At 36.6% G+C, this 21936-nt stretch overlaps 1 protein-coding gene across 1 annotated transcript; it reads left to right on the forward strand.

Annotated features, from left to right (window-relative positions):
- Positions 640–21711, forward strand: LOC109357260 (exocyst complex component SEC10-like). The gene is made up of 24 exons (XM_019601088.1): positions 640–812; positions 897–1109; positions 1214–1288; positions 1640–1741; positions 1890–1940; positions 2025–2130; positions 2679–2789; positions 3774–3865; positions 4726–4894; positions 4971–5047; positions 5164–5262; positions 5363–5453; positions 15416–15501; positions 15577–15750; positions 16293–16346; positions 16443–16559; positions 16677–16769; positions 16844–16990; positions 17256–17353; positions 18093–18177; positions 19916–19974; positions 20275–20373; positions 20458–20541; positions 21414–21711. The coding sequence occupies exons 1-24, from the start codon at positions 741–743 to the stop codon at positions 21481–21483; spliced, it is 2424 nt and encodes an 807-aa protein (XP_019456633.1). The 5' UTR covers positions 640–740; the 3' UTR covers positions 21484–21711.

Below are 21936 nucleotides of genomic sequence, written 5' to 3' on the forward strand. Positions count from 1 at the left end.
ACTATACATTACAAACGATAGGAAAGCGGGTTGACATGCACGAGCGCTAGTTCTAATAAAGAAAAAAAAAATAATTTAAAGTAAATACAATAAAAAAGTACATTTTAATTATACAAAATAAAATGTATAAAAATTAATTACGTAATACTTTAAAATAAGAATCTCACCGACAGACACTCAACAAGCATGAAGTGTCACATACTAGTTTTAATAACTTATACTCATTCCTAATGTTTTTCAGAAATTTTGAATGTATGGTGAAGCACAAAAATGAAGTTTACAAGTCAGAAGTAAGGATATGAAGTTTTGGATTGGAACTAAATTGAGTTTGAGAAAGAAAGAAAATAAAATGAAAAGCCTTAAAGCTATTTCAAACTTTCATTTTCTTTTTTTCTGAAATCCGACTCATAAACATATTCTAAATATATGAGTTCCGGGAGGTATGATAATAAAATAGGGTGTAAATTGAGCTTTACTTAAATTAAATGATACTTTAATAGATAATAAGTATAAATCTTTGGGATACAGTTACGGAAATTATTTCCACGTTGCATTTATGATTTACCATTGTGACTTTTTCTTATGTTGGAAAAAGTCAAAATTTCTTTCAGATACTCATATATCTTCTTCCTTCTTCATTTTAAGCGCTTTTTTCACTTTCCACTTTTCACTTTTCACTTACAATTTCAACTTTGCAATTTACACTACCACTCACAGAATCGAACGAAGGCTTCATTACAATGAAAGATGCAACCACCATCACACAGAAATCTGCATCGTCCTCTCTCATTCTCGATGTTGATGACTTTAAGGTACATTTCATTCTGTTTAAACTCTTTCCATTTTGGTTTCGATAATCGCATTTTTCTGTGAATCGATTTTGAACGTGGTTATAGGGAGATTTCTCGTTTGATGCGTTGTTTGGGAACCTCGTAAGCGAAACGCTGCCGTCTTTCAAATTAGAAGAAGCGGATTCGGAAGCGAATGATTCTATGCAGAATGCGACGAAATACTCGCAAGGGATTTCGTCGCCATTGTTTCCTGATGTTGAAAAACTATTGTTGTTGTTCAAGGATTCTTGTAAGGAGCTGGTTGAGCTCCGTAAACAGGTTTTATTTTATGTTTCTCTCAGATTTGTTTGTTAAATTTCTGTTGAGAATTTAATTTAGGTTGAGGAACTTTTGATCTTATTGTTACTTATTTTGGATGGAAGGTTGATGGGAGAGTCCATAATCTTAAGAAAGATGTTTCTGTTCAAGATAAAAAGCATAGAAAGACACTTGCTGAGGTTAGTTTGTAATCTATTTTGTATTTTTTTAAATGGTTTAATGTTTTCTTTTTATATTTTAGGGGAATTGGAATGTTGAATAATTTGTTATCCACTATTTGGAAGCTTTTTTTTAAAAAATAAAATTGGTTAGTTCCTTATTTGGGGTTTAATATTTTATTTTCTATTTTGGGGAACGGGGGATATTCTATATTTTGTTATTCAACCAGGCTCGGTAATTTGTTTGAATTTGTTCATTAAAAAGGAAACAGGGACTAGGAAACTATTCCATACACACACATATCTCTAGCTAAAGTTTGAATTGGAATTATCTGTTAAATTCTTGTGCATGTGTCTTTATTTCCTTTTCAGCTAGAGAAAGGTGTAGATGGATTATTTGAAAGCTTTGCAAGGTTGGATTCACGTATTTCAAGTGTTGGTCAGACCGCTGCAAAGATCGGAGATCATCTCCAGGTACAGAGTTCTTCAATGTTTTATCCAAGTTTGATAAGTGAATTATGTTTTCGCATTTACTTATATTATAATGTTTAATGGCTAAGTCAAATACTCATTTTATCTTTGAAATATAATCTCATTCTTAGTACTGTTATTTCTTGTTTAGAGTGCAGACGCTCAGCGAGAAACTGCCAGTCAGACAATTGAGCTGATAAAAGTAATTAATACCAGTCAATTCATTTGGTTTACACCATCTCCCCTGCTGGGAAAATTACCTTTGTGGTTGATTTAATCTCTGCAGTACTTAATGGAGTTCAATAGCAGCCCAGGCGATCTCTTGGAGATCTCACCTCTTTTTTCTGATGATAGCCGTGTTGCCGAGGCTGCTTCAATTGCTCAAAAATTACGTAAGAATTGAGATGTTATTTTCCATAATTTTGTACCAGTTACTATCCTTGTGTATGCATGATAAAATTATGGGAGGATTGAGAAGCTTTACCGGAAATACCATTAGGAAATATGATTTTTCATGGAGGGGATCTTTGCGGTCATGAGAAGAGACAATTTAGGGGCTATGAGACGAGGATGTCTCACATATGAGAATGCTGCATTGGATGAAGGGACATGCCTTAGAGGAAAAATTAGGGTTCACACCTATTAAGGCAAAATTGGCTAAAGCTCGTCTTAGGTGGTTTAGTCATGTGAGGAGAAGAACACTAGAAGCTGCAATACAAAGAGTATACTGGGTAGAGGATAGCTCAATAGTTAGAGGGAGACCTTGACAAACTATGTGTGGAAACTTAGATTTAAATTGTGTTTGTGAATACATGATTTATGATAGAACTCGGTGACATCATTTGATCCATTTAGCCAACCCCACATAGTGGGAAAAGGCTTTATTGTTGTTGATTTTACGAAGTTATGCCTGCACTATTCTAATTCTGTTAATTTTCAGGGTCATTTGCTGAAGAAGATATTGGAAGACAAGGCATATCAGCTGTAGGAAACGCAACTGCTAGCAAAGGGTTGGAAGTTGCAGTTGCTAATTTACAGGACTACTGCAATGGTAAGTGATTTTAAAAGGTGGAGAATATAAATTTTGATTAAAAATGAAGTTATGTTCTGAATGAAAGTTTTCATATGCTTAATTGTCAAACCCAATAATTATGGGAACTAAGGTTATACATATCTATCGTTAAAACTATTGCAATATAATATTATGAATGAAAAAGTACACTGGTCTAAATTAGTTATATATATATATATATATATATATATATATATATATATATATATCTGTGATATTATTTGCTTTCTATGGAGGAGGGAAAAGGTTGATCATCCTTTAAAAGCTGAATAGCTATGTCTCGGTTGAACATCAAAAACAGTTTGACTTGTCAATGATGTTGACAGATAGGTTCTTGCTATAGTGGCTCAAATTAGATTTATTAGTCATATGATGAATGAACCTATATGATCTTCTGGAGCTTACATTGTTACAACAACCAACTGGAATTTGGAATACAAATTTACTTTGCTGAACAAGGAAGACCTCATATTTTTCAATTTTCATGATGCAATTCTTCCCGCGTTCTTGAGTTATGTTAGCCATGCTATGACTTATTTCACTATAAATGCAAGTGTTTAATTTTCAAGGACCTCTGCTTTTGTCATTCCTTATCTCTCATCAATACTGTGTGATCAAATGTAAACAATGTTGAGGAATAATAACATGGATTTCTCTTTTAACTACCCTTTTTCTTCTGATATTAATATTTGTAGCGAAGGACTTAACCTAGATTTGAGGCACACAATTCAATATCAGCTCAATTGTACTTTTGCCCTTTACTATGGTCCATTGGCAGAATTTTGTTTTTTCTACCATTTTTTGGATATTAGAACAAATAATTCCTTTTGGAAAATATGCTTTTGGAGTAACCAGCCTTAAACAAATTAAGACCAAAATATAGAGGCTGCCCACATGTCTTAAACTCTGACTCTTGGGTTTCCTTAGTAAGATATGGTTGATAATTCTTCTCCGTTCCTGCAGAATTAGAGAATAGGTTGCTTTCTCGGTTTGATGCAGCGTCACAGAAAAGAGAATTGACCGGAATGGCAGAATGTGCCAAAATTTTGTCTCAGGTAATGAATTTTTTGTTGTACCTGATTACACCCCTCTCTCCCCCATTAAATATATAATTTTTAACATTACATAATATATTAAGTAATAAACTATATACTAATATCTCGTGTGATGTTGCCTAGTGTTTCAAAGCCTCAAATTGCATAACAGGCAATGTTGTTAAAACCAGCCTGGCCGGTTGGACCGGTTAAACCATGAATACACTCCTTTCTGGTCCTGGTTAAGTCATTAATCATTTGCATGGTCATACCAAGTTAAACCGGTCAAAAACCAGTCTGATCACTTTAAACAAGATTTGACTGCGGTCTAACCAGAGTCTCATCGATTTTTTAGAAATTTTAATTTGTTCCAAAATGGAACAAATAAAAATCAAACTTATGTTTGTGTCGTGATTGTATGTTATGACCCTATATTCGAGTCTTGATAGTTGATTCTTGACTATGTACTTTGAAACTTTTATTAGTGTTGATTTATGAATTCAAGTTATAACTGCAAGACTATTTACACATGTTTTTATGAGTTGTGTCTTACATAATTATTACATTATGTAAGAATTCGTTTAATTAATTGTGAGAGAATATTATCTTTAATATGTGTGTAAACCTGCTTATATGTGTTTAGTGTTATATCATATTTTCCATTTAACATTTCTAATTAAAGTTCAAGCTTCAATTTACGATTTGTGCAGTACACTAGTTTGAAAGTTTTCCTTCAAAGGCTTCTCCTTTGCTTATTATGCTTGCAGTAAATTATAGTGTAGATTAAAGAAGTCTTTAGTTTAAGTGCATCTAATAAGTATCAAATGTTGAGTTTTTGATGAAAAATTGTGTATTTCACTAAATTACACTTTGCATTGCAGTTCAACAGGGGTACAAGTGCCATGCAACATTATGTGGCAACACGTCCGATGTTCATTGATGTTGAAGTAATGAATGCTGACACTAGGCTTGTTCTTGGTGACCAGGCTGCAGAAGCTAGTCCTAGTAATGTTGCTGGTGGACTTTCATCCCTGTATAAAGAAATCACAGGTTTGAATTATAATGTCCCATTAGAAAAACAAATTATTTCTTGACAGAATTAGTGATGCATGTTAATGTGTTGCAGATACTGTTCGTAAAGAGGCAGCAACTATCACGGCTGTATTCCCTTCTCCCAGTGAAGTCATGTCGATTTTAGTTCAGGTACCAGAGACAAGAATATGGTCTTCACTGAATATTGTGGCTTTAAAGAGAGAGTAGATTTTGGTATATTCATAAAAACGAACTTGTAATTGTTTTCACCATAATTCTATATGCAGCGAGTTTTAGAACAGCGAATCACTTCCCTTCTGGACAAACTATTAGTGAAACCCTCTCTCATGAACTTACCTTCCATGGAGGAAGGTGGGCTCTTATCAGTGAGTAAATTTAACCATCTGCCTTTGTTATTATCATCCAAGTGCTAGTTCGAACAGCAGGCTGATCTCTGAGTGATTTTTATTTGATTTGAGGCTTTAGTATCTTCGAATACTGGCTGTGGCATATGAAAAGACTCAAGAACTTGCTTCAGATCTACGAGCTGTGGGATGTGGTGATTTGGATGTTGAGGGTAATGAGTTACTGTTCAATATAAATAGTTCTATTTGTGCTTGAGTTTCTTTACTTGGGACTGGTGAACTCATATCTCCAAAATGAACAATTGTTTGGAACAAAACTGCTAATGGTAGTAGGAGGGTCCATATTGTCTGTTTATTCCATTTGCAAAAAATGGTTTTGTAGTGAAACATGACCCTAATTATATCTTCATGATTTATTGAGGGTAACTATCTTCCTGCAATATAACATGAATACATGATACAGTAAGTCATTTCGCAGTTGTTTTGGGGCCAAAAGTTAGTGCTTTCAAATGGTAATTTCATACTCAGCTGCTTGCTTTGGCACTGACTTATATTTGCTGGTTTAATTTTAATGATAAACGCAGATATTTAATTATTATATGCCTTAATGGATGAGAAGCTATTCGACTTGGAAAATCCAGGTTCTCTAATATTCCCTCATGGAAAATTTCGAGTAGGGCTTTTAATCCCCTTAGTTTTATGCACTCTCCCCTTCTTAAAATATGACCTATGTTTAACTATGCCTCATTGTATTATTCATTGCATTCCCACTGATGTTTGAAAACATAACCAATTTAATGGTGATAGGAACTGAATTTAGGGATTAGAAGAATTAGAAAATTAGGAGAAGAAGAATGATGTTCAAGATCAGAATTGATTTTGAATGATTTCTTTATTGCAAGCTTATGAATCTCAATGGTGGAATGATTACACCTTGAGGAAGAACCTCCTGAATAATTGATTCCTAATAAGTTATTCTTCCCTCCGAATTCTCAATTTTCAAAACATAACTACCCAACTATCAAAACATTCTATTTATAGCACCCAAAACCCAACTAACTATAACTACCCTGAAAACAGAATAATAACAATCATCCCCTTTACATTTTTTCTCCTAACATATACATTTTTAATAAGGGGTTTATACCCATTCCTAACAATACTCCCCCTAAAAGAACTAACTTGTCCTCAAGTGGAAAAGAAGGAAACTTCTCTTGAAGCACAACAACCAACTCCCATGAATTATTGCAAGTAGCTAAATTAGCCCACTTAACCAACACTTCAATCTGACTTTGTTGAGTCTCCTTGCTATCAACTATGTCTTCTGGTTCCACCTGTAGTTCATATTTTTCACTGAGTAAAGTAGGAAGAGGCTGAGTAAATGGGTGTATCTTAGCCTGCTCAGGGAGGTTTAGTTTATAAGCCACATGACCCATTCTTGTCATCACTTGATATGGTCCATAATACTTGGTTGCAGTTTAGCAAAAGGCCTAGAAGCTAAGGACTTAAGCTTGTAAGGCTGGATCTTGAGATAAACCCAGTCCCCTTCTTTGAATTCCACCTTCCTCCTATGTTTATTAGCCTGTCTCATCATTTGGTCTTGTGCTTTTAACAAGTTCTGTTTAAGTTCTCCCAAAATCAAATCTCTCTGCTGAACCAACTAATTGATGTCTTCTACTTTAGAGGGAAATTCTCCAACTTTGATCAACATTGGTTGATCCCTATCATACAAAGCCTTGAATGGTGTTATCCCTGTGGAACTGTGATAGGTAGAGTAGGACCAAAATTCAGCCCAAGCCAACCACTGGACCCACTGTCTAGGCCCAGGTCCTACAAAACACCTCAGATATCCTTCCAAACACCTATTCACTATCTTTGTTTGACAATCAGTTTGTGGGTGATAGATAGTGCTAAGCTTCAACTGAGTTCCAGCTAGCCTAAACAACTTTCTCCAAAACTTACTTACAAAAACTGGATCCCTATCAAAGACTATAGAATAGGGGAATCCATGCAATTTAAGCACCTCATTTACAAACAGGGCAGCTACCTCCTTGGTGTAAACGTAACAAGAAAGAAGAATAGAAAATGTAGAGAGAAATGTAACTGCTTCTTTAATGTTGCAGTTACTTAATTTTGTATATTGAATGAATTGAATTATTACAAAAGAGATAACCTCTTATTTAAAGAGATTAAAGAGAGAGCACATGGCAGAGTTTGTTACAACAGCTTAACAAACTGAGACAGTAAAACTAACCAGTACAAAGGGCTTAGTAATCTCTAATACAACCCCTGAGAAACTAAGGGTGGATCTGTGCTAGAGACTTTAAGTTGTCTTCTGAGAGTGAGAAATCTTGTAGGGGAGAGAGGCTTAATAAGAACATCTGCAGTTTGAAAATTGGCTGGAATGTGTTTGACTGCAATGGAGTTGTTTTGAATCTTCTCTCTGACAAAGAAAAGATCCAGCTCAATATGCTTTGTTCTTTGGTGAAGAACTGGGTTATGAGCCATAGCCACTGTGCTAAGGTTGTCACATAGTAGAAGAGGTGCAGTGTAGGAAAGCTTCAATTCAGTGAGAAGTGATTGCACCCATATGAATTCCTGAGCAAGAAGAGCCAAACTCCTGTATTCAGCCTCAGTGCTGGATCTGGAGATGGTTTGCTGTTTTTTTGACCACCATGTGACTAGGTTAGGACCAACAAAGATACAAGCTCCTGAGGTAGACTTTCTATCATCACAATATGATGCCCAATCAGCATCACAATAACCCTTAAGAGTCAATGGTGAGCCAGGATTAGCTGGCTGTAAGTGAAGACCATGAAACTGTGTACCATTGAGGTATCTAAGGATCCTCTTTACTGCTGTCCAGTGTTCTTCTAAAGGAGCAGATAAGAATTGGCAGACTTTGTTCACTGAATAGGCTATATCAGGTCTTGTGATGGTAGCATATTGAAGAGCTCCAACAATGGACCTGTAAAGGGAAGGATTTTCAACATAGTTAGACCCATCCTTTGTTAACTTGTAGTTAGACACCATAGGAGAGTTTGTTGCTTTGGCTTTTGACATATTAGCTCTATCAATCAGATCTCTGATATATTTGGATTGTGATAGCAAGATGGACTTATCTTTGAGATATTTGACTTCAATGCCCAAAAAATAATCAAGAGTGCCAAGATCTATGAGAGCAAAAGTATTATTGTCAATTAGAGTCCTGATATGAGTTGGAGAAGAACCTGTGATAATAATGTCATCCACATAGACTAGGGCAAATAACTTGTAAGTAGTTGATGTGTGAATAAACAAGGAGTTATCACACTTGCTAGTGTTAAATCCAAGACTGATCAGAGTTGCTTTTAGCTTTTCAAACCACTGCCGAGGAGCCTGTTTGAGGCCATACAAGGATCTATTGAGCTTACAAACCAAGGACTTATCTTTGTCCTGAAAGCCAATAGGTTGCTGCATATACACTTCTTCAAGAAGGTTGCCATTGAGAAAGGCATTATTAATATCTAGTTGTTGGAGAGACCAATTAAAGGTTAGAGCTAAAGTAAGCAAGATTCTCACAGTGATAGGCTTCACTACAGGGGAAAAGGTTTCATTATAGTCAACACCATGCTTTTGATGAAACCCTTTGGCAACTAACCTTGCCTTATACCTGTTAACAGACCCATCAGGATTATCTTTGACCCTGAAAACCCACTTACAACCAATGGCCTGTTTGTTGGGTGACAGAGATACTATAGACCAAGTATCAGATTTGATAAGAGCATCATATTCATCTTTCATAGCTGAGGACCAAACAGGATCAGTCAAGGCAACTTTGGCTGAAGTTGGTTCAATATGAGCTAGACAAACTGTAGGGTGAATGGTTTTAAATATCCCTGATTTGGACCTAGTTTGCATAGGATGACATGATCTAGGAATAGACTCAGGTTCACTGGATTCATTGGTAGAGACAATACTTCTGGACCCTCTAGAGGTAAGACCATTAATAACAGAATTAGTAGACTCAATAGGTACAGTGGTGGTGAGAACAGGATCTGCATTATGTTGACAATGAGGAGAACTGACTGGAACATTGGTAGAAGGACTTGAGGAAGGAGAGGAATTAGTGACAGAGGTTCGTGAGGAACCAGAAGGTGGATTGTGGAAGACTAGAATCTGTTCTGGTGAGGAAAAGTGTGTAGAGGAAGGTGAGGACTGAAATGGGGCAGCATAGGGAAATTTGTATTCATTGAATACAACATCTTTGGAAATGACTATCTTTCCTTCACTAGTGAGACATTTGTACCCTTTGTGAGAAAGGGAGTAACCTAAGAAGGTACACTCAGAGGACCTATAATCAAGCTTGTGTTTGTTAAAGGGTCTAAGGTTGGGAAAACAGGAGCAACCAAAAATCCTTAAGGAGGCATAGTCAGGAATATTGTCATAAAGAAGTGTGTGAGGAGATTTTTGACCTAGTGTGGGAGAGGGCAATCTGTTAATGAGATAAACAGCTGTGAGAAAGGCATGATCCCAAAAATGTTGAGGTAAACAGGCATGAGCTAATAGGGCTAAACCAGTTTCTACAATGTGCCTATGTTTCCTCTCAACTGTCCCATTTTGATGATGAGTATATGGACAGGCTACTCTATGAGTGATACCCAACTTAGTGAGATATGTGGTGAAAGGTCTAAATTCCCCACCCCAATCACTTTGAACAAATTTGACAGTTTTGTGAAATTGAGTCTTTATCATAGTGAGAAACATGTCAAACAGAGTGATAGTATCAGATTTTAATTTTAACAAATACACCCATGTATGTCTAGTAGCAGCATCAACAATAGAGAAATAATAACGAAAACCAGTTATAGAATCAACAGGTGCAGGTCCCCACAAGTCAACATAAAGCAGATCAAAGGGATAAGAGTATTTATTAGTTGAATTTGCAGCATGAAGTTTGTGAGATTTTCCTAAACAACAAGCATTACAAAAATCCAAGACACTTTTGGGACTCTGAGTGATATTACAGTGACTAAGGACATTAGAAACAACTTTTTCATTGGCATGACCTAGTCTGCAATGCCAAAGAAAATAGGAAGAACTATTACTGACAGTAGTGTGAGCATATTTATTCTTAGAAAAGGGAAAAACAACAGAACCACTACTAGGTTGCTGCTGAGAAGATGTATGAGAAGACTGGCTTGAGGATACTGGTGCCAGTAAATCATGAAAGGCATAGAGTCCCTCTGGAGTAAGAGTGCCTTTTAGCAAAACCTGATCAGTAGCCTAAGATTTGACAAAACAAGCATAAGGACGAAATTCAAAGTAACAGTTGTTATCTTGAGCAAACTGAGAGACACTGAGTAAATTTTTAGTGATGGAAGGAACAAGAAGAAGATTTCTAAGAGACAGAGAGACATGAGGATTAAAAGGTGAATTGAACTTAGAATTACCACAAGTAGAGATAGGGATACTAGAACCATTACCCAAGTAAATCTGATCTGAGGTGAACTTTTCAGTAGGCTCTTGCACAAGACCAGGATCAGCAGTGAGATGGTTAGTTGCACCAGAGTCAGGATACCACACTGGATTGATCTTGTTAGGTGCACTGCCAGAAGCTGATGCAGTCATAGCATAATGAGACCCAAAGTGAGCCTGATCAGGAGGATATCCATGTGTGCCAGATGGTCTATAGTGAGAATCAGGAGCAAAATGATCATAGTGACCATATGATCCTCTTGAGTGTGAGAAGTGTGACTCAGGATAATGATGAAAGCCTCTTGGAGCACGAGGAGTGAAATTAGATTGATGTCTTGGTGCTAGAGTGCCATAGCCAGGAGGAAAACCATAGTAATATGAACCATAAGCAGATGGAGCATAGTAGCAATACGAAACTTCATGACCATACTTATTGCAATACTCACAGAACAGTGTACTTCCACGTGATCTTGAGTGACCACGATTTCCATAACCACCTCTTCTACCACGATTGCCACGGAAATTGCTTCTATATCCAGTATTTCCATGAAAATTAGGAGGATTAAGTTCATCATTACGTATTCTGGAAGGAGAAATTGGAGACCTAATAGAGTAGGTATGCATTTGTGAATTGATGGAGACAGAACTTGGTGGAGAAGCAGCAAGAGAGCATCAGAAACAGATCTACTACGATTTCTCTCTAGACGAGCCTCAAAAGTCAGAAGATAAGATTGAAGAGCATTGATTGAAGGAGTATCTTCTTGACTTTCAACCGTGGTAATTAGGGTTTGATATTCCTCAGGTAAGCCATCCAGAATGCAATCAGTATGTTCAGCTAGAGTGATTGGAGATCCTATGGAAAGCAAAGAGTCAACAATGACCTTAATCTTCATGAAGTACTCTGAGATAGAACTGGAGCCTTTAACCATGGATTTCAGCTGTGCTCTAAGCTGCCTACTCTTGGCTTTAGTTTGAGCATTACAATACTCATTGATTTCACGCCATAGCTGAAATGAATGCTTACAACCAACAACTCTTGGTTGGAGATCCGTGGAAAGGGAATTAAGAAGCCACGAGAGAATCATTTGATCTTGCTCTTCCCAACTCAAGTAGACTGGATTTTCACGATAGAGAAGACGATCTTCTTGCGTAAGAAATTGTTCTGGAATAGCATCACCAGAAACGAATCTGAAGGCACGATTGGACGTAAGCACCGCAACTGTGAATTGCTTCCATATTAAGAAGTTATGCTCCGTGAGTTTTGTGGTTGGAAGAGAAAGAGTGAGAGAAGGAGGAGAAGAATGCAGCGGAGAAGGCATGGAAGGAGGAGGAGAACCAAGATCTTCAGAGACATGAGCCATAGGAAGCATGATACCATGTAAACGTAACAAGAAAGAAGAATAGAAAATGTAGAGAGAAATGTATCTGCTTCTTTAATGTTGCAGTTACTTAATTTTGTATATTGAATGAATTGAATTATTACAAAAGAGATAACCTCTTATTTAAAGAGATTAAAGAGAGAGCACGTGGCAGAGTTTGTTACAACAGCTTAACAAACTGAAACAGTAAAACTAACCAATACAAAGGGCTTAGTAATCTCTAATACTTGGCAGAAAAAGGATGACCCAATGCATAGAAATGTGCATACTTAGTCAACCTATCCACCACTACTAATATGGTATCCTTACCTTGAAACCTAGGCAATCCTACAATGAAATCCATGGAAATTTTCTTCCATACCCGAGTAGGAATTGGCAAAGGTTGCAATAGTCCACCATGGATAAGGGTGGAGTGCTTGTTCCTCTGACACACATCGCACTCCTCCACAAACTTCTTAATGTCTTTCTTCATCCCCACCCAAAAAATACAACTAGCTATGCTCTTGTAGGTTCTAAAAAATCCTTAGTGACCTCCCATGGGACTTTCATGACATTTCTTCAAGATGGTGAGGATTCTATGGGAATCTTTGGCAATGACCAACCCCCCCTTGTTCAACAATAACCCACCCTTAAATTCAAACCCTTCATGGCTGTCTAGCTTTACAATTAGATCCTAGATTACTTGTTGCCACTTAGGATCCCGAATGACTTCCTTGGTCCAATCCTCCTTTCCAGTAATTGAGACCAAAGAAATGGCTGCATACATTTCTCTCCTAGATAAGGCATCAGTTACAGAATTCTCCCTTCCTGGTTTGAATTGGATCTCAAAATCCAGTCCAATCAACTTTACAACCCACTTAAATTGTTCTTCTGTGAAGAGTCTTTGGTTAGTGAGGAACTTGAGGTGTCTCTGATCAGTTCTAATTACAAAATGCCTTCCAAGTAGGTAGTGCCTCCACCTCTGGACAACCTGAACAAAAGCCATCAACTCTCTCATACACTGACTTTTGTTGAGCCCTTATAGACAAACCCTGACTCCAAAAAGCTAAAGGCTTACCCCCTTCATCGAGACTGCTCCTATACCCTTGCTAGAGGCATCTATCGCTACCACAAAAGTTTGAGAAAAGTCAGGTACTGCTAGCAAAGGAAGGTTAACCATAGCAGCCTTCAAAGCCTAAAAGGCTTTAGTAGCCTTCTCATTCCATATGAAACTATCCTTCTTTAGGAGCTCAGTGAGGGGTTTGACTATCTTCCCATAGTTCTTCACAAATCTTCTATAGTAACCAGTGAGGCCTAGAAATCCCCTCAATCCCATAATCTCTTTGGGCAGTGGCCAAGAACTCATGGCTGCAACCTTGTTCTGATCAGCTTTTACCCTCTGTCCTAATATCACATGGCCCAAATATTCTAACCTGGCCTGGGCAAAAGTACACTTCTTATTAGCCTTTAGGAGTGATCCTGCATCATACTTAACACCAACTTCAAATGCTCCTCATGACTATCCATATCCCTGCTATACAAGATGTCATCAAAGAAGACAAGGAAACTTCCTGAGAAAAGGCTTTAGGACTTCATTTATCAATGCTTGAAAGGTGGAAGGAGCATTGGTTAGGCCGAAGGGCATAACCACAAACTCATAGTACCCTTCATGAGTTCTAAAAGCTATTTTTTCTATATCCTAATCCCTCATCCTAATCTGGTGGTAACTAGACTTTAGATCCAACTTAGAAAAAACTTGAGCCCCCCTAACTCATCCAATAATTCCTCTATGATGGGAATTGAGAATTTATTAGAGATGGTCACCTTGTTGAGGGATCTGTAGTCCACACAGAACCTCCAACCCCCATCCTTCTTCTTGACTAAGATGATGGGACTGGAGTAAAGACTTATGCTAGGCCTGATCACCCATGCTTGTAACATTTCTGCCACCAATCTCTCAATTTTAGTCTTCTGGTAGTGAGGATACTTGTAGGGTCCGAGATTAGGAATGTTGACACCTTCGTTCAGGTAGATGGCATGATCATGCTCTCTTCTAGGAGGGAGGCCTTCTGGGTATGTAAACATGCTCTCAAATTTTGCAAAACCTGTTCTACCCCTTCTGGTATTCTGATAGTTGGGCCAACAATATCCTCTGCTTCATCATAATGCAACATCAATCCTTCCCCTTCTTCCATTAATACCTTCATGAATGCCCCTAGAGGAAGTTGGGTTTTGGTAAGGGCTGAATCCCCCCTGATCTTATGGATTGTCCCTTCCTTCTTCAGAGTTAATTCCAATTTTCCAAAGTTTGCTTTTACTTCCCCCAAACTGGCTAGCCATTCTAATCCTAAGACCAAATCCACCCCTTTCATCTCAAACAGATAAAACTCCTAAACCAACTCCAATCCCTGTAACACCAACTCTAAATGAGTACATTTCCCTTGGCATTGTACCTTGTGTCCATCACCTACCTCCACTGTATATCTAGGAGTAGCTTGCACTTCCAATTGCAACTGTTCCACCAACTTGGATGAGATGAAGTTGTGAGAAGCCCCACAATCAATGAGTATCACTACTTCCTTGTCCCTCAAGCAACCAACAACCTTCCAAGAATTTGTAGCAGTTAGGCCTGCCATAGCCCAAAGAGACAATTGGAGTGAGTGCATACTAACTACCATGGAATCTTCACTGTCTAACTCTTCCTCCTCCTCTTCCTCTTCTTCTTCCTCCAATAAGATCATTCTAAGTTGCCTATTCTTGCACCTGTGATCCCTATCATAAGGTTCATCATATCTTAAACACAACCCCTTCTCCCTCTTCTTCCTCATCTCTGCTCCAGTAAGGTGTTTAAACCTTCCCCCTCTACTTCTTCCATTGTTAGCTGATTGAGTATTGCTCAGGTTAACAGAGGATTGATCAAGTTTTCTATCTATTCCCGACTTAGACTCTACAATTACAGACCTACTAGGGATAGTAGATCTAATAAAACTTGAAGATCTAACATAAGAGCTATTATTCACTTAGGAAGAACCTCCTGAATAACTGATTCCTAATCAGTTATTCTTCCCTCTGAATTCTCACTTTTCAAAAGATGACTACTCAACTACCAAAACATTCTATTTATAGTACCCAAAACCCAACTAACTATAACTACCCTGAAAACTGAATAATAACAATCATCCCCCTTTACATTTTTTCTCCTAACATATACATACTTAATAGGGGGTTTATACCCATTCCTAACAAGTGGATTTAAAATGTAAAACGTTTTAAATGAACATCAATGTGTCCTCTGGTGGATTTATAATATTTAAATTTCTGATTATGTGACCTAACAGAAAAATTCTTTGATGGTTCAGGTCTAACAGAGTCCTTGTTTTCAAGTCACAAGGATGAATACCCTGAGTTTGAACAGGCATCTCTTAGACAATTATATAAGGCTAAGGTTTGCAATTTTTTCAATTTCCCTTTCAAGTTGGATTTGAATTCAAAAAGCTTTATGTGCATTAATGCAATGTAGATGGAGGAATTGCAAGCTGAAGGCCATCGAATTTCTGATTCATCTGGGACAATTGGACGGTCAAAAGGATCTTCAATAGCTTCTTCTCAGCATCAGTTATCTGTTACTGTTGTGACAGAGTTTGTGCGTTGGAATGAAGAAGCAATCTCAAGATGCAATCTCTTTTCTTCCCAGGTAATTACTTTTTTCTGTTGTTGAAAATATATTATTCTTCCAATGTATCCTTTGCGAAACCTCATCATCAAAAGGTCATTCACTCTGTGTACCTTTAGTTAGGACCCTTTTCCTGAGTCAGGTGGTCTAATTGGATTAAAAGTGTGTCTGGACCAAGGTATGGGGGTTCACGAAGCATAACGTATGAGGTGTTTTTATCAGGCTTGCTTTGGCAAGTTTAGGTTTTCTTCCACCCTATTATGTGTTTCTTAAAAAAAATTAGTTTAGTGACTAAACAAGTAATCATGTATGTTTAAATTCATTTAATGTCAATAAACTGATTGTCTGTGGATATAGTTATAACTTATATATTAGTTGAAGAAGTATAACAAATAAAATAGTCTTGATTATTTAAAATTTATAGTGTTGTTGAAGTGTTTCCATGATATGTCGTATTTGTCTTTGGGTTTTACCAAATTATAGTTAGTTGAGGTGCCAATATTTTGATTTGAATTTGATGTTTTAATCATTGGTATGCACTTTTTGAAACTTTTGTTCTACAGCCAGCCACACTTGCAACCTATGTAAAAGCAGTGTTTACTTGCCTGCTTGACCAAGTAAGTTAATTTCATAATTTGTCAACATTCAGTTATTTGATACATTTTGTGTGCTGGAGCTCAGTCTTCTGGGGTGGTACTTTATGTCATTTACAGATCAGTCAATATATAGCAAATGGGCTCGAACGGGCAAGAGAGAGCCTCACTGAAGCAGCTAATTTGAGGGAGAAATTTGTGCTGGGTACAAGTGTTGGCCGTAGAGCCACATCTGCAGTAATAACTTGACTTTTTGCATCCTTATGTTTAATTTATTTGGTTTTGAAGATATAGTAGTATAAAATATGAGCACATTTAACCAAATATATTGAATATTTGTTTGCTGATATGCAGGCAGAGACTGCTGCTGCTGCTGGTGAAAGTGGCTTCAGATCTTTCATGGTTGCTGTACAACGTTCGGGAAGCAGTGTTGCTGTTATTCAACAAGTAAAATGGGGAGACTTGTTTGTTTTATTTTTTTATAAAAAAAACCTAGAACTGAAATGAATGCTTCTCTACAGTATTTTGCAAATTCTATATCTCGGCTTTTGCTCCCTGTGGATGGTGCACATGCCGCTTCTTGTGAAGAAATGGCTACAGCAATGTCCAGAGGAGAGGCTTCTGCATATAAAGGATTACAACAGTGCATTGAAACTGTCATGGCTGAGGTCAGTTTTGCCCATAATATGGTGTGACATTCAGTTTTTTAACTGAATCCTAAAACTTCTACCATATGGCATCAAATAAATTATATCCTATACCCAAAAAATGTATATCCAACTGTTCCCAATGGTTACTTGTGTTGTGTCTGCATAAATGTCAATGTAATCACAAATTGGCTATTATAGAGTCTGGTTTATGTTACCTTTTTGCTATTAAGTTTGAACCCTAATTCTTAAAATCTTAATATTTCACTCTAAACCCCCTTCACAGGTGGAGCGCTTGCTATCAGCTGAGCAGAAGGCTACAGATTACCGATTACCTGACGATGAAATGCTTCCTGACCACCGAGCAACCAATGCCTGTTCAAGGTGGGTTGGAATAACCTGAACTGAAACTAGTATTAGTATTAATACTATAACAACAACAAAGCCTTTGCCCACTAGGCAGGGTTGACTCGATGGAATAAATGATATGTCTGTTATATTGTGACTCATGTCTTCAGAAATGCCATTTAAACTTTAAGATGATAGTATTAGCATGTATGCCATTGATATTTCTGTAACTTATATTTCTACCTGGGTGTGAAATCAATTATTTGTAGTCTGTTGAACATTTGAATTTTATGATTTTATTCTTAATACGTATTTCTATTTAACAATGTTTCAAAAATTGTCAGTCTTTGAACCAGTAAAAGTATAGGCTGAAGGCTGAGGTTCAACCTGGGTTTTATGCATAAGAAAATGGTAACCTAGTGCTATATAGCTCCCTCTATGCATGGACCCACTATGTGTAGAAGTATATGACAATATCCAAAAGAAGAATAATGTTAAGATTTAAGTAACATCATGGAGGAAAACATCAAAATATATCTCTACCACAGGTTCACTATTGGCTCTTGGTCTTCCTCGTCCAATCAGGTTTCCAATTCAGTGTTATATAGATTATCAATATTAATTAAGAGACCAAGCATGCTCATGTAACGTGGATTACTTGGGGGTGATTTCATCTCAGATTAAGCATTAAGAGTGATTCCAACATTATATTTTTTTTAAATTTATTTCTTCATGTGTGTATTCCTAACAAGGGTTTTTTCCCTTCCATTGTCAGGGTTGTGAATTATCTTTCTCGTGTGCTGGAATCTGCATTCACTGCTCTAGAAGGTCTCAACAAACAAGCGTTCCTGACTGAGTTGGTATGGTATTTTATCTGTGATCCGTGAATATATTGCTCAAATGTCTTCTATTGAATGAAATAGTCGACTGCTTTAGGCAGAGGATCTTTCCAAAAGAGGTTAATGCATCTTATAACAAACTATCATTGGTTGAAAGTGGGAGTGTAATTGAGCCAAGCTCTTCATGAACTAGAGTTCGACTTACTAAATGCTCAATCAAGCTTGTTCGTTTAGCTTGAAGTTAGGCTCGATTTAGAGGGCCAAGCTCAAGCTTTATACGCTTGTCATTAAGAATTCGTGAATAGCTCGTGTGTATATTGAATTACAATTTTATTTTAGATAAATTAGAATGAGAATCCTTGAACTTTGAGTGAGTGGACACACTAGACAAAATAGGATTAGAAATGAATGCACCAGAGAGAAAGTTGGAGTAGATCCTATTGTAGAAAAGATAATAGAATGAAACTTTAGGTGGTTTGGATATGTGTAGAAGAGACTGGTAGAAGCCCCTGTAACTTAGTATTAGTCCAATTCCTAGAGGAAGAGGGAGACTAAAGAAAACTATAGGCAAAACGATTAGGAAAAATTTAGATGTCAATTTTTTGAAAATAGTTTATGATAGAGTATTATGGCGTCTTTCGATCCATGTAGTCAACCTGACCTAGTGGGATTAAGGTTTGGTTGTTGTAATAGTGGGGATTGAGATATTATGAAATATATATATATATATATATATATATATATATATATAATGTATTATGGTATATGAATATGAAATTATATATTTTTTCTATTTTTCTTCTTTTACTACAAAAATATTTGTTAACGTTAAAAGTTAATAAACATAAATATAATTTAGGGAGAAATTTGACAAAAGAAAAAATTAGTCAAGCTTTAGATGAGATACATGAACCAAGCTCGAACTTTAGATTTTTTAGACAAGGTCAAGCTGTAGATTTGACTCTTTTAAATAAACAATTTATGGCAATCTGTACCTATATGCCTACATAGCATAATTTAGGGAGGGATTATCAGTTTGTTATTTTTTATTCGAAAGGGGACTTCTTTTGATTGATTACTTGTTTATTTTTTATAGTTCTGTCACTAGTTTCACTGTGGAAAACCATTCTGTCTTGGATAGCAGATTTGGTGCCTGTGACACTAATTGGCTTTTGGTTTTTGATTGTATGAAAATTTTCCTCTTGGTACATATTGCAACCTTTCCATTTTTTTATTGCATCTATCAGCTCTGCCTGAAATGTTCAACAGTGTAATTCATACCACCAGCTTACATTTTTATTTAAATTCTTCAAAATTTGGACCATGTTCCGCCAATTAACTCTTTATTTTTACTGTGGTGGCTTGGGGGTTGTTCATCATTTTTTTTATTATACCATGGAAATATTGTTCCAATATCTTTCACATCCATGATCTGGACTTACCTCCAACACTCATGAGACATGTTGGCTGTTTTCTAGACAAAAGAAAACCGTAACAGAAATGACTCAGCAAAAAATCACAAAGCATTCTGATTAACCTAACTGCAAATTAGTTCTGCTACATGTTTCTCTCTTGCATTAGATGATTTCATTTTTACTAATTACTAAATAGTCATCACTCATCATAATGCACCATGTTAGTTCTATTACATGTCTTGCAATAAGCTGTCTATATTCTATTTGTCATTATTTATGGTTACTATTATATGTTAGTTCAGGATCTTTGTCCCAATGCCATTGATTACTCGTTATCATTTTAGGGGAACCGCTTACACAAGGTGCTGCTAAACCATTGGCATAAATTTACTTTTAATCCAAGGTAATTGGCCTTGGTATTGCATTCCTTAATCTGTCCAGCTTTTTGCGATTGGCTTACTGCTTTTACTCTTGAAACGTTGTTCACATGCTAATCACAAATTGTTCTTCCTCTATCATAGAGAGGATTTCTTCTACCTAGTGTATATAAATTTATAATGGCTTTAATCTTTTCTCTGTCGACATCTATTTTGATTGCACAGGCAAGTGTTGTCTTCATTTTTTCAAGTCTCATGCTGTCAATACTTTATAATTTTTATGTTTGTTACTAACTATAGTTGCATGCTTATGAGTTACTTTACAGTGGGGGATTGCGGCTGAAGCGTGATATTACTGAATATGGAGAATTTGTGCGTACTTTCAACACTCCTTCTGTTGATGAAAAATTTGAATTGCTGGGCATGTAAGTTGCACATTGCATGCAAAAAAAATTCAAATTTCTGTCCCTCCCATGTTTTAGATACTAATTTATGCACCTATATTGTAGAACGGCCAACGTCTTTATTGTTGCTCCGGAGAGCCTTTCAACTTTGTTTGAGGGTACACCTAGCATTCGGAAAGATGCACAGAGGTATAATTACATTGAACCTACTAATGCTACTATATGTTCTACTGTTCTACGATTCATTATTATGATAAGCTGCCCAAAAGTGGTATGTGCATAAGAGTACCATCATATGTACACCACCTTCAAGTTTATAAGGCAAAGTACAGGTAATTTACCCCTATAAATTTGAAAAGTGTCACAAAAGTGTAACAAGTATAATAAGAAAAGCTCTTTCCCATCACCTCCCAAGTTCTATGACTTTAGCTTAAGGTAAACTTTTTGGTCTTAAGAGGCTTTTAACACTCTTTGGATAATCCTTGCTTTTCACTGAGGTTGGCCTCCCCACAAGTGCTTTCTTGCCGGCTCAAATTTCTGAGATTTCAAAATTCTCTTAATAGCCGAGTTCAAGATTGCTAATTACTTGAGTAGCCATCCCTTATTTATTAGTACTGGAAGATAGTTTGGTAATGTGAGAAGGTTCTATAGGAGATAGGTGGATCAAAGTAAAGATGGTGTAATTAAAAAGCGTAGAAAACTTCTTGAGAAAATATTGAAGACCTTGATCTATATGGTTGGTTTTACTAAAAGTTTGGTTTTGATAGAGGTTAATGACGTAAATTGTTTCACGTAGTTGACCCTAAGATGAACAGGGATCCTCTGTCGCAAGAGGACCCTGTCTTCATGTCCCTGTCCAATGGAGTATCACTAATAATATAAAAATATTACTTTTACATTTTTTACACCAATGAGGACATGGGATCTTCATCCACCCTAAGATTTGTGGTTGTTTGTTATTTGTGAACCCAACACCCTCCTCTTTCTAACAAAAATATACAAATAAATGAATAAATAACATGTTTGGTGATGAAAATGTTCATTTCTCTGCTATGCACCAGGTTTATTCAACTGAGGGACGACTACAAGAGTGCCAAACTTGCATCAAAGCTGAGTTCCTTGTGGGCTTAACAAAAATGGGCTTGTGATCTTGAAATTCCTCCCAAGCTTGGAACATACTTTCACCCTTTTCTTGGTAATGGTATTGACACTCAAGTTGAATCAATCCTTGTTGTCTCAATAGACAAGATAACAATTTGTTCTCTAATAATCTATTCACTACCCTTTTTAGTATATGTGAGCCTAGGAAGGACCACCTTGGTAGTTTTTTTATTTAATGCATGGTTCATATCTAGTTCCGAAGTTTCTCTGTAAGAGTATAATGTTTATATTTTTTATATGCCATTTAATTTTTATCAAAAGTTATGTTGAGAGATGGCCCCTCCTTAAGCCTAATAAAAAAATGCGAAACTAATTGAGCATACTACATGAATCAAATCAAATTTACCAATAAGCTTAACCATTGATTGTTCTGCAATCTGAATAATTTGTCTCAGCAAATTGTAGGACTGTTTTCCTTCCGCA

The sequence above is a fragment of the Lupinus angustifolius genome, chromosome LG09 (genome assembly GCF_001865875.1).
Source record: "Lupinus angustifolius cultivar Tanjil chromosome LG09, LupAngTanjil_v1.0, whole genome shotgun sequence".
In the NCBI taxonomy this organism is placed as follows: Eukaryota; Viridiplantae; Streptophyta; class Magnoliopsida; order Fabales; family Fabaceae; genus Lupinus; species Lupinus angustifolius.

Bases quoted from the DNA above. Each gene is read 5' to 3' on its own strand.
- LOC109357260 (XM_019601088.1), top strand. From the start codon at position 741: ATGAAAGATGCAACCACCATCACACAGAAATCTGCATCGTCCTCTCTC. The intron at 5,048-5,163 runs GTACCAGAGACA...TTCTATATGCAG, and splicing joins TCATGTCGATTTTAGTTCAG to CGAGTTTTAGAACAGCGAAT. The intron at 15,502-15,576 runs GTTTGCAATTTT...AATGCAATGTAG, and splicing joins GACAATTATATAAGGCTAAG to ATGGAGGAATTGCAAGCTGA.